Source organism: Schistocerca serialis, chromosome 6, assembly GCF_023864345.2.
Source record: "Schistocerca serialis cubense isolate TAMUIC-IGC-003099 chromosome 6, iqSchSeri2.2, whole genome shotgun sequence".
NCBI lineage: Eukaryota > Metazoa > Arthropoda > Insecta > Orthoptera > Acrididae > Schistocerca > Schistocerca serialis.
Genome location: NC_064643.1, coordinates 743,122,284 through 743,135,959, shown reverse-complemented (window position 1 = coordinate 743,135,959; position 13,676 = coordinate 743,122,284). Strand labels below are relative to the sequence as shown.

Below are 13,676 nucleotides of genomic sequence, written 5' to 3'. Positions count from 1 at the left end.
AGAAAAATTTTCAGTTTGGGGAAGCGATAGAAGTCTGATAGAGCCATATCAGGTGAATAAGGCGGATGTGGCAGCAATTCATACCTTAGTTTGTGTAATTTTGCCATGGCGATGGCACATGTTTTTGATCCAGTGTCAAGAGTCGTGGCACCCATCTTGCAGAAACTTTTTTCATTTCTAATTCTTCTGTTAAAATTTGATATACCCTGTCATATGACACCTGGCAAACAGGAGCAATTTCATGCACTTTCAGTCGGCGATCCTCCATGACCATTTTGTGCCCTTTTGCAATGATTTCTGGAGTAGTGACACATCTTGGCCGACCACTGTGCGGGTCATCATCTTCAGGTTCTCCCTATCAAATTTAAATTCATTTGTCCACTCGGCAACAGTTGAGTATGAAGGAGCAGAGTCCCCCAGTGTATTCTGGAAATCGGCATGGCTGTCTTTTGCTTCCATACCTTTCTTCTTGGATTTTGCCAATTGGTAAACACCTCACGAAGTTTGACCAATACGGTTGACTTTACATTTGGCAACCCTGGTTTCCCTTAGCTAGAGCTAAGCAACATCATACAAATTATATAATAGGGGGAAACATTCCACGTAGGAAAATGTATCTAATAACAAAGATGATGTGACTTACCAAACGAAGCGCTGGCAGGTCGACAGACACACAAACAAACACAAACATACACACAAAATTCAAGCTTTCGCAACAAACTGTTGCCTCATCAGGAAAGAGGGAAGGAGAGGGAAAGACGAAAGGAACTGGGTTTTAAGGGAGAGGGTAAGGAGTCATTCCAATCCCGGGAGCGGAAAGACTTACCTTAGGGGGAAAAAAGGATGGGTATACACTCGCACACATGCACATATCCATCCACACATATACAGACACATGCAGACATATTTAAAGACAAAGAGTTTGAGCAGAGATGTCAGTCGAGGCAGAAGTGCAGAGGCAAAGATGTTGTTGAATGACAGGTGAGGTATGAGTGGCGGCAACTTGAAATTAGCGGAGATTGAGGCCTGGTGGATAACGGGAAGAGAGAATATATTGAAGAGCAAGTTCCCATCTCCGGAGTTCGGATAGGTTGGTGTTAGTGGGAAGTATCCAGATAACCCGGACGGTGTAACACTGTGCCAAGATGTGCTGGCCGTGCACCAAGGCATGTTTAGCCACAGGGTGATCCTCATTACCAACAAACACTGTCTGCCTGTGTCCATTCATGCGAATGGACAGTTTGTTGCTGGTCATTCCCACATAGAATGCGTCACAGTGTAGGCAGGTCAGTTGGTAGATCACATGGGTGCTTTCACACGTGGCTCTGCCTTTGATCGTGTACACCTTCCGGGTTACAGGACTGGAGTAGGTGGTGGTGGGAGGGTGCATGGGACAGGTTTTACACCGGGGGCGGTTACAAGGGTAGGAGCCAGAGGGTAGGGAAGGTGGTTTGGGGATTTCATAGGGATGAACTAAGAGGTTACGAAGGTTAGGTGGACGGCGGAAAGACACTCTTGGTGGAGTGGGGAGGATTTCATGAAGGATGGATCTCATTTCAGGGCAGGATTTGAGGAAGTCATATCCCTGCTGGAGAGCCACATTCAGAATCTGATCCAGTCCCGGAAAGTATCCTGTCACGAGTGGGGCACTTTTGTGGTTCTTCTGTGGGAGGTTCTGGGTTTGAGGGGATGAGGAAGTGGCTCTGGTTATTTGCTTCTGTACCAGGTCGGGAGGGTAGTTGCGGGATGCAAAAGCTGTTGTCAGGTTGTTGGTGTAATGCTTCAGGGATTCCGGACTGGAGCAGATTCGTTTGCCACGAAGACCTAGGCTGTAGGGAAGGGACCGTTTGATGTGGAATGGGTGGCAGCTGTCATAATGGAGGTACTGTTATATATATATAAAAAAAGAAGCCTGTTCAAAATTGGGTACCTGTAAGTGAAAGCAGTTTACACATAGATTAACAACAGCATATGCAAGTGTACCTGTAAGAATGCATGTCCCTCCAAGCCTCCAGCTATGGAGCCTTCATCTGTCAAAATTGCAGTGAGAAGCCAGTCTCTTAGCAAAGCCTTTCATTAAGATAATTTACCAAAAATCTTCATGTGCCCTTTAAGTCATCAATCTCCTCATAGGGAAGAGAGTGACTGAAAAAACAGTGACTGAAAAAACAATGTCAAGGAAATGCACCACATTTGAAATTTTATATAACTCCAGGACATCATTAGTGTCCTGTAGTTAAGTGTGAAAATAAGAAATCTGAAGATTTAGGATTTAGTCATCGGTCACATATGGAATTTTTTCTGGCACCTGACAAAACTCTCTTCTCAGTTAGTTATTTACATATGTGACAGAAAGAAAAAAAAATCTGGAAATGACTCCGAGGGCTTGAATAGGTAGGAAGTCTTTTTCTGTCTATAACAGCAGTTTTGTGTAATCAGCAGATGTGATCCACTCTGTATCAAAGAGTAACTTTTCCTTTTCAGAAGATGCCAATGTAAATGTGCGTTCATCAAGCACTCTACCTGTCACGCAGCCCTCATCAGCTCCTCCTACACCAACTCACCTGGCTGGCACGTCAACGTCTTTTGAATCGGGAGACCGAGGAGACCTCATAAAGTTTTACAACACTGTCTATGTGCAGAGAGTTCAAGCCTTTGCAGTTAAATTTTCAGTTCGAGGCTCCCAGGTAGGCCTTAACGTAATTTGCATTACCTCTATTCCTAATTGTATACGTTTTATAGCAGTTGTTTATTTCTTCATAGTCTATATTACAATGATCTTAGATGTGTTTAACTTTATGTACCATAATTAAAAGTAAATATGACAATGGAGAATTGTGCGTGGAATACAAATAATGAATGGGTTTAAAGTATTAATTTAGTGTATAATTGAGCCAATGAACAATCAAGAGACACATAAAGAAGACTAAGCTTTCAGACAGCATCGTTCTTCAGAGCTAACTGATACTGAACATACACGTGCATGGATACATTGTCCGTGCCAACTACATTCTGTTGAAGTTGTAGCTCCACTGGGGTGGGATTGAGTGTGTAAGAGGCAGTGAGAGAAGAAAGGAGTGAGGAGTCGAGGGAAGGGTGGTTCACGAATGGGGCAGAGGAGCAGCAGAAGGGGGGAGGACAGGAATGTAAAAATGGTTAGCTCACCATACCACATGCCAAGGGGAGTTGGGTACGGCACACAGTGAAGTGCCAGAGTGAATTGGGAAGGGAAATAGAACAGAGGAAAAGGAAGTCTGTGGAGAGGGGAGGGTGAGCGTAGAATGACAGAAGTGGGGCGCAGTGATAGAGGTGGATCTGAGACAAGCTAGTGGAAATAGAGGCGAGGAGGGTTGGAAGATTGAAGGGTGTGCTGCAAGGGCAAATCCCAGCTACATAATTCAGAGACATTGGTGGATGGGGTATGCTGACACAGATTGTGAAGCAGCCAACTGAAATTTAGTACGTTGTGCTCAGCAGTGTATTCTCCGGCTGAGTGCTCAACTCTACTCTTGGCCACAGTTTGCCATTGATTATTCATTTGACCGAACAGTATTTTATATGGGCATGAGCAACAACCACCTCTCTATTGGAATGAATGTCCAAACAGTGGCTGAGGGCAGAGCTGGTCTTCCAGTTGCGGGCTTTCAGTTAAAAATTATGTAGTGGCCCTCAATTATGTGCCCTCTGATCCATAGTTGAAATATTAAAGGTTTTGGCTGGTTTCATTGTCTAGTGGCTGGGGTATGTAGGTGCCGCATTACAAGCCAAATACTGCTGAGACTACAGCATGGATGTACACATGAATTGAATGGTCGAAGGTTCCTATCATTTGGCAATGGCGAATTTTGAATGTAACATAGGAGTTTATAAATGAAAGATTGCACTTAAATAAAATCTGCAGGTACTTTTTTTAATGACTTTAAATGATGAGTATGATAGCAGTATCACCTTTAAGAATGCCGTTTATTACTGAAAAACACTTATTAGTGTCAATGGTCCAGCAATTAAATAAAATATAAGTTGGATAACAGGGAAACAATAGAGTCCTACTTTAAGTAATTAGTTATGAGCAGCAACATAACTCGTGAGATATTCACTTCTAAACACATACTATGTCTTCACTGCAGAAGCCATGGAAATCTCACAAGTGCACAAGTCAGCACTACGAAATATTTCTATCTCCCGCGATCATGCGCAAACTGCTCCACTCTCCCAGTCTTTCCTACGAGCGTCCGTTGCGTCTTCCCGTCAAGCACTCCCCATGTCCTGTGCGACCCAGTGCTCCTCCCCCACCTCCATACAGTCTCCCCATTCTTCGGTAGTCTCGCCTACCGTAGTAACGAGCGCTGTGATTGGCTAAAGCTCTCCCACCATGTCTCCAAGCCAGCGCACACTCACAAACATATTGAAACACAAACAAAGTACTGGATTTACATTTAAATAACTTGAAATTAAATAAATATTCCTACAGCTGGACCATAAACACACTCTGACACAAGTTATTAAATACATAAACATATTAAACAAACATATATCAAAGGAATAGAAGCAAAAGTAGACCAGTAGCCTAATGTCTCTGTGCTTTCTAAAACACAGTAAATATTTGACCAATTTATTCATGAATAGTATATATCGGATATAAACAAAGATATAGACGATAAAATATATTTATAAGCATGCTGCTACTGTGTTTTCGTGTAACTGTGGAGTACTTACTGCCTGATACGATCAATAGTAATCGGCCACTTTGACCTCCAGTAACTCATGTACTATTCAAGTTACATGCCTGTAATTCATACCAATTTAGGTTTACACTAATAGCTTTCTAAAGGCACGTCGATCGACAAAATCGGATGGACCATTTGGATTTTGGAAATTCGTTGCTGCGTGTTACTTTCATATTTTACAGTCAGATACTAAATTTTAAACTAATAAAGATATTGAAAATCTGATTACACCATCAGAATTGTGCAAATAATGGTAATGTACATGTTTCTTTTTAAGGTATCATGATTCCTCTACTATTATTAACTTCTACATGAACTGTGAAATGTCTGCTATTATGGTTTCACAAAGTCCGCCATCTTTGGCACTCCTGGCATACAAATCTCTTTCATCGACACAAAGCACAATCGTCACAGCATCAACATGCAATTCTCAGCCATGCGGTCGGCCTGGACCACACGCTGGGGCTACTTCTCTTGCTCCAGCTAACGTTTGGCACCACGCGGTTGCTGACAAACCCCGGCTTGCCGAGCGGTCCGTGCGGCCACGCCAACTCCGAACTTAGAATATTTTCAGGGCACCACAACTCGCCCATTACCTTGCACAGTAGTAGAACAGTTGCTGCATAAAATAGGAAAGGGCTGTACAAAATGAAACTGAGATGGGGAGAAGTGATACAATACGAGATGGGTTCTTACCGTACTTGATTGAAGTGCAGTGTCAGACAGCTAGTGTACGCTCTGATCAGAAGCTTCATTCTAATAAATAGCACACTGTTTGGCACTTGCCCACTGGGAAAGTTACTGTTAAGTCACCAGTCCTACAGGCATGTAGGCAGCAAAAAAGATGAAATTATTTTTTGAGGCACTGAGAAGGTAGGGAAAAGTGCTGTGTGACATAATAAATTCTTCAGATTAGTTCTGTGGCAGTTGTTAAGAAACAAATTGTGTTCATAGGTGAACTATTTCTGCATAGTAGTTTCAGATTTAGTACTGTAGAAACATTCAGGATGGTGAAGCAAAGTGAAATATCTACTGAAGATTTGTTACTCAAGTAAAGCGGATACTTCACTCAGACAGTGTGATGAAATTTGAATGGGAAACTTTTGAGGCAAAGAGAGAGAGCACCTATGAGAAGATATTTTAAAAAATTGTTTCATTGAGATTTAGTGTTTAAGGAGATAAGCTGGATGGGGAAAATGGGAGGAGGTGAGAGCCACCACTGTTGAGGTAGGAGAAGTGTGATAACTTTTTTAAAATGAACTTTAGTCTGTAGTTGTAATGTGACGTTTGCTTGATGCATAATACCATACACTGGAACATGAAAGGCATGTGCACTATGCCCGCATCTCGTGGTCGTGCGGTAGCGTTCTCGCTTCCCACGCCCGGGTTCCCGGGTTCGATTCCCGGCGGGGTCAGGGATTTTTTCTACCTCGTGATGGCTGGGTGTTGTGTGCTGTCCTTAGGTTAGTTAGGTTTAAGTAGTTCTAAGTTCTAGGGGACTGATGACCGTAGCAGTTAAGTCCCATAGTGCTCAGAGCCATGTGCACTATGTATGCCTACAAACATAGCGCAAGTGCCACAGTACCATTGTTGGTTTCAACAATAAAATATAAGGTCTGATGCTTTTTGAACAGCCCTCATATTTGAAGTATATAAGAATGAGATACAAAGTCATATATCTGACATTATTGCACATCATTGATAAATTGCCCTTAGCTCAGTGAAGTCCTTTGTGTCCTAAGAGCTGCATAACCATTTCTTTTGCGTAAATTTCTCTTACATCTTAATAGCTACTAGGAATATCTAAAAAAACTTGTTCTTGGCATGACAGTTCTTTGATGTATGTTAACATGTAATAAGTAATGTTTTGTTGTTTGAATGTTTTACAGCTAGAAAATCTCACACTTTCACCTTTACCATTAACGAAGAATCAGCCAATGTCACCTCGAAGAGTTTCAGAAAAACATTCAGTTTATATTAGATCCTTAGAACCAAAAATACATCCCACATCGCCTATAAGGCCACTCAGCTATTGCTTCAGCAGAAGCCCAGCAAAGGTCAGTAAGTTACCAGTATGTCTCGGGTAGAAATGTGCAGTTGGTAATTTTATGGGTTAAGATAATATTTTTCATTTAGAAATTTTTTCAGGATCTTCGAGAAATAAATAAAATGATCGATGCTCGAAAGGTAGGAAAGAGGTTGCTAGTAGATGATACTTTGGATACTACTGATGGAGTTCCGAGCAAGAGGCCAACCCCAGGAGTTGCTAAGAAACTGCAAGATATTATGGGTGATAGATGGCAGGTTCAAGACTGAAGATGATAAAATGTTTTGCTCCCTCTTGTTGTTCTGTCAGAATGTGTAATAGAAGACATACACTCAGAAAATGCCTGAGAAAAATGTTTAATATTAATTTTCAGTTCATGTCAAAAATTGAGACAAAGCAAAATTGTCAACGACTTGTCTTATTAAATTATTTTTACTGGCATTTGCCACGTTTGTATTATAATGACAAAAAATATTTTACTTCAGATTTCATTGTGGAAAATTATTCATTACTTTTGTATTTGAGATTTACTCTTTATGGTGTATGACTTTAAAAATTTGAACATTAATTTATGTAATGGTCTAAAGGCTGACCTTAGTCTAACAACATTTATCTTTTTTGGGGGGAGGGAGGAGGATGCTAAAGATGTTGTACATTAAGCAAAGGGATGAATGAGTTTTAATTAGTTGACACTTTGTTTTGTGTGTTGTGTAAATTTGACTGGCAATGATTATGTAAGTGCAGGAAAATATTCCTATGCATAAATAATGATGAACTTCTTTCTTCTCTTTTGGATATTTTTTAGAGTACTTGTTGCTTTTGAGCTATTGGTCATTTTATATTTGCTCAATATTTTCAAGCAGAAGTGACCAAAAATTGGCAAATAACTTAGGTGTTTCTAGCACGTGGTATGTCACTGCATATCCTTAAGTAAGTACTGAAAAGTTAATTATGGAAGAGAAGTTTCATTTGTGATCATTCTGTGAAATTACAGTAACAAATAATGCCTGGAAACTAGACACACTGTTGATAGATGTATTCCTTTGTTTTGAAAGACAAGTTTCTCAGAAAGTGTAATGTTGCCAGGAATTCTCCAAAGCAATATGCTCCACATATATCAATTTAAGAATAAATTAAATACAGCATGTTTTACATTGCAAGGGTAGTCTTTTACTGCACTTTATAAGTCTCTTTCAAATATGTGTACACTTTGAAAGTTCCCCTCTTTCTTTTATTACACAACAGAGGAAAATTGTAAAAAAATTTTCTTGTTTGGTGGTCAGCCTTATTTTAAGTTCCTGTAACTGTTTGCAAATTATGCAGCAAACAATTGAAAAGAAAAAAGTCCTTTTGTGCACTGTCTAAATTATGTACATAATAATGAAGAGTGTGTGTTATGTTTCTTTTTCCTTCTTTTTTGCTTACAATGTGTGTAAATTTTCAATCACAGTGACAAAGATTTTATTTATATTAAAATATGTTAGTAAGCTGTGATGATAAAATTTTATAGAACTGTTTTTGAGTTCAAGATGTACAAATGTTGAATATGTAATTTTTTTAGTTCTATTATACCAGAAAAAATAATTTTTCAAGTTATTGTTTGGCATGTGGATGCATTGTTACATTTATTTTGAAATAAATCTTTAGATATAACTTTATTAGATTACCATTTGTTTATTGCATCACCCTAATTCACTTTCTGTGCCCTATGAACTACAAAGTTTTGTGTATTCACAATGACCTTAGTGAGTGGGAGGGGGGGGGGGGGTTCTTCCAATTAAGTTATTGCTGTCAATAAAAGGGGCTGTCATTACCAAACCTTGCAATTTCCACTATTTCACTGCTTCAAACTTTTCAATCTCCAAATCGACCAGTGATGGCTGAATAATGGTGGCCACCTTGCATTCCAAGCACTACTTGGTTGTTATGGTGAGTTAGGGTAGTGCTTCAAAGATTTTACATCGTGAGTAATTAAGTAAATTTTAATTTTGTTGTGTAAAATGGACAGCAGTGAAACTTGTAGTTCAACAGTTCCTCCAGTTTCATCATCAAAATCTGGAAAACAGATTAGAAACCGGACAAATGGCAAAGAAATATGAAAAACAGAGATTAGTATCGAAAAAAAAAATTATGATCCTATTACCTCGTGCATACTGGTACAATGGCTGCATGTGATGGATCTATGTAAATCCATTTGTTTGGACTTAAGCCTTACTCTTTCCCAGGTATGTGCCAAAGAATCTACCGAAATTCCCAAAGTGCAAACACAATACCAAGGCTCTGCAGTGTACCAAGCTCGGGATGTCTGAAATGATGACACTCAAAAGATTATTATGCTTCTAACGAGGAAATCGGTCAAGATAATTTTATATTAAGAAATATTGCTGTCACTTCAGTTGCATGCAGAAGGCCAAAAAAATGAGAAGCATCAGTGTAAGGCACATCAAACCACATACCTAGTTAAACACAAAAGAGCTGAACCCCTGCCAGTGTGCTAGAAAACATTTCATAATATACTTCAAATAGCCTGATCAAGGATGGACTATGAGGCCAAACAATTTGGTGTTACTGGACTTTTCCCTGTAGAAAGAAGAGGTGGAGATAGAAGACAAAGTTCATGGAGTGTACGAATGCTGTTATTGGATTCCTTTCTTCTCTTATATGTGTGGAGTCATTATTGCAGAGGTTCAACTGTGCAGAAGAATCTGTCATACACTCTTAATATTACTAAACTCTAGAAGATGTACAATGCTCAAGCTACGCATGCTCTAATCATAAAGAAGTCCCTTTTTAGGAACATGTTTTCATTAAAATTTAATCCTGGATTGTGGAGTACCCAGAACAGATAAGTGCTCAACATGTATATCATTAAGAGTGCAGGTAAGGAAAAAAAAACTAATCCTAAAAAGAAACTGATCTAATGGCTATTAAAAGAACTGAAGTATTTAATGGAGCACTGCATTGCCCTAATGAAGATTTATTGATATGCTCTAGTGATACATAGAAAAAGTTGGTGCTGCTTAAAGTGCCAGATCAACAGGCTAATCACTGTAGGCAACTTTACATGTGTAATTTTACAGTAGTGAAAGGGACATCAAGAGCTCCTCTGGCATCTAGCAATTGTTCCAGCTACATTTGGAGTTAAGATCAGCTCCCCAACGGAGCTAATCAGGTCTCCTCTGCCCTTTATCATTGCTTACAGAGTATAAACAGGATTCAGTAAGACCAGGTTAGCATCAGACAGATACTCTGCTCAAAACAAAAATACAGGTCTATCTGTGCATGAACTGGTTGTTGACAGCTCCATATATTTGTACTAGAACTTCACTTTCCTATTAATGGACATTCAGTTGAGCTCATATAGTATCACAAATGTCATTTAGGAGTACACAGTGACCTTACATACTGTGTACAAGGTGTGGCTATAAAGTAATGGGACTTTGCTGTCAAACATTTATTTGAAAGACATAAATATTTACTTATTGTTACCCTCAATATAATCCCCTCTATCCCTACAACTTTCCATATGAATTTTCTATTGATGAACATTGTGTGTAAGTCTTCATCTTTAAGCTCCATGATGACAGGTGTCACTTTTGTTTAACTGCTTCAGCGGATTGAAATCGTGTACCTTTTAATGCACAGTAGATCTTGGGGGATAGATAAAAGTTACACAGTGCTAGGTCAAGCGAACAAGGTGGGTGGTCTAACACTGGGATGCTGTACTTTGATAGGAAGCTCTTCACGGACAATTCACTAAGAGCCAGTGTGTTGTCTTGATGCAGAACTCGTGACTTGTTCTTCCTCAATCAGTGAAGTTGAGTCCTTCCAATGTGTGGATTGGTTCTCAGTTTCTGGATCATAAGTGAAAAACCAAGATTTGTCACATTATCAATCTTTCCAATAAACTAGGATGTTGCTCAGAGTGTCAGAACTACATTTTCACAGCCTTCTTATTGTTTGAGTGTGAGAATTTTTGACATAAGTTTTGCACACACTTTTCTCATGTTAAATTGGGTACGTAAAACTTGCTTTATGCATTATTTGTCAATTCCTATATTTTCAACAATCGATTGAATAATCATCCGACGGTCAGATTGAATCAGATTACCCACTTTTTTGTATTTTCATCCGATTTTGATGTTGAAGGGTGTTCTGAGTGTGAGTCAACTTCGACCTCTTCTCGCCAACTTGAAAAAGCTTAAGCCACTCAAAAACTGATGTACATGATAAACAGTCGTCGACATACACTTCTTTTAGTAAAATATATGTTTTAGTGACAGTGTTTCCAAGTTTAATCTGAAACTTAAAGACAATTCATTACTCTGTTATTACACTTTATCATTTTTTCCCAGAAAAACAAACAGCTCTTATACAAATGAAAGCCTCGACCACACTGGTTTGTCCACAAACATCAGAAATGCCACATTCGATTGAGGCTTCACAGCTATTGATCATTCATCTTTGGCACTTCTTTACGTATTCCTTGACAGCACAACTCCAATTATTTTATAGCCACGCCTTGTATAGAACATTAAACTGTTGGCCCCCATGGATGGCTCAGTGTGTCAGTTCAAAGGTTAGAGGATGACAAGGGTATACCTTCAAACAGCACCATACCTAGTAAATTATTGTGGTGTTCAAACCAACTTTTTCTTATCACTGTCACTACAGAAAGTGAATTTTATCTGTATCTGTTCTATACAAGGTGTGGCTATAAAAGGAATGAGACTGTTGCAGAGTAATTGTGCCTGCACTGAAGATGAATGACCAATAGCTGTGAAGCATGAAGCCTTCTCAGGTGAATGCGGCATCTCTGGTGTCTGTAGACAAATCAGTATAGGCATGGTCTTCATTTGTTTTACAGCTCTTATTTTGTTTTGCCAGAAAAAATGATAAAAGTGTAATCATAGAGCAATGAATTGACATAAAGTCTTACATTCGAGAAGACGTTGAAGATGACTGCCCCTTCAACATAAAAAACAGATGGAAAATATCAAAAAAGTGGGTAATCTGATTCGGTCTCAAGAAGAAAAGAATAGCTACTCAAAGGAAAGGTTTAGACCAAAGAAATTAACGTAAATTAAGGCCAGACGGGTGATGAGAACCAAATACATGTTGTAACTTCAGTTCCCACCTGTGTAGTTCTAAGAATCCAGTTAGCACATGTGGTAAAGCAGACACTGAGGTCACAGTTGTCATATACAGCATGCTTTGCAACAGGATACTGTGCATTGACAGCATACTCCCTCTATGTCCATTCATCCTAATGGTTAACTTGGTGGCAGTCATAACAGTATAAAGGCCAAGCAATGTTTACGTAACTGGTACACGATGTGTCATTCCACAGGAGGCTCGAACTTTGATAGTACAGGGTGTACATAAAGTCCAGGAACACTTTCAATTATTTATTGCACAAGAACTAAACATTGTACAGACATCATACGTGAAGAGAAACCCTGAAAAAATTTTTGATACACATTGCTCAGGTACCGAGGAAAAGAATTTAGGCCAATGTACAACATAATCACCATCTTTGTTCACACTGCTGCTAAGGCAATCTCAGTGACAGCTGAACTCCCCATACAGGTGATCTGTGCAAATATTTTAACTTAAGTGAATCAATTTTAAAGCCTTTTCAAAATCTTTGAACTAAATCCCTTCTTGTGGAAAAAATGCTACAGGGGATGCATAGGGGTTATTACCCGCCATGACATACTTACTGCTGTAAAAGCTGCTAATGTCCCCAGTTACCTTTTTTCTGTTATGAAATAGACAATCCATTTAGGAGTTCTTTTACTTTGCCACCCAAAAAGTTGTTTTTCCTTCCATGCCGAATGGTAGAACTGAGAAGTCTAATTTGTTTGTATGTCCAGTACACTTAAGTAAGACCTTCCTAGAGTTTTTCTACCATTTCCATCTAACTTGTAACCAAAGAAACTACAACAGTCATTTTTCAAGAGGAAATGTTTTAACAATATATTTCTTCCATAAAATATAATTTGTAACAGACTTAAATACAAAAATAGAGAAGCATTCACTCCCAGTAAAGAACAAATACAATAAGAAAACTTGGGTGGGTGTGTGTAAAAAAAATGTCTATGTCTACACATGCCACTTAAGCTTACATCTTAACTGGTATGACATGGTTCATATGCTTCTTGAAGTGTAAATGTCAGTTGTCTTTCAGTTATGTTCTGATAATGATATTTATAAGTTTACTTTTTATTTGTGTAATCTTGCGAAGTTATTTTTGACTGATTCGGCTCCAGCAATTCTATACGTTAGCAATGGAATTTCTATTTCGCAGAAAGTCAGTGATTACATTTAACTTTTCAGAGATAGTATCCCGTGATTTTAGGCAAATCATTGTTTTGTGCCAGTCACAATAATGTACCCTTTCTCTTTTATAGTGTCAATAAAATTTTTGATGTATTTTTATGTTTATAATCTGTTTGTTCATTGAGGACATTTTCTGGGAATTTTTCTGTATGAATGTATTTCCATTTCCTCCAAAATGTTCACTGTGTGTCTTTTACCAGATAAGCCATCTAGATTCTTCTGGCTGACACCAGTTTCTCAGAACTACACAGTTTGGAACTGGCATTACTTTCCTTTTAGTAACTACTCCTTTCTTCACTCTCTTGTATTTTCTATATTTTTTTTATTTTCTGACCTGTCTATTGTTCGCTGTCCTCCTCATATGTCAGGCACATAGCTTTCCACTCTTATTAAGTCTTGCATGATGTTTTGTCTGTAATCTTCATCTTGCTTATTACTCTATCTTCCACCTTTAAGTGCTCATTCAATGCAGTCTCCAGCAATCAGTCTTTTCTTGTCTCCCCATAAAGTAAGCCTCCTCTATGGGTGACTTTTCCAAAACTTCCCCATTTCCTAAATCT

The 13,676-nt window shown here is 38.8% G+C and overlaps 1 protein-coding gene and 1 long non-coding RNA gene across 8 annotated transcripts in view; one reads left to right on the top strand and one right to left on the bottom strand.

Moving 5' to 3' along the window:
* The window catches only part of LOC126483891 (retinoblastoma-like protein 1), a 175,787-nt gene extending 167,544 nt beyond the window's left edge, over positions 1 to 8,243 (top strand). For 6 of the 7 annotated variants that reach the window (XM_050107157.1, XM_050107153.1, XM_050107158.1 and 3 more), the window contains 3 exons: positions 2,485 to 2,687; positions 6,617 to 6,784; positions 6,876 to 8,243. In XM_050107157.1, the coding sequence (XP_049963114.1) occupies positions 2,485 to 2,687; positions 6,617 to 6,784; positions 6,876 to 7,043 (539 nt within the window). In that variant the 3' untranslated portion in view covers positions 7,044 to 8,243. The remainder of the gene's footprint in view (positions 1 to 2,484; positions 2,688 to 6,616; positions 6,785 to 6,875) is intronic. The other variant, XM_050107156.1, reaches the window with a different exon arrangement.
* A 469-nt stretch (positions 8,244 to 8,712) lies between these two features.
* The window catches only part of LOC126484466 (uncharacterized), a 40,986-nt gene continuing 36,022 nt past the window's right edge, over positions 8,713 to 13,676 (bottom strand). The window contains exons 2-3 of the long non-coding RNA XR_007587858.1: positions 8,918 to 9,079; positions 8,713 to 8,829 (exon numbers count right to left, since the gene is read on the bottom strand). This is a non-coding gene — a long non-coding RNA (uncharacterized LOC126484466). The remainder of the gene's footprint in view (positions 8,830 to 8,917; positions 9,080 to 13,676) is intronic.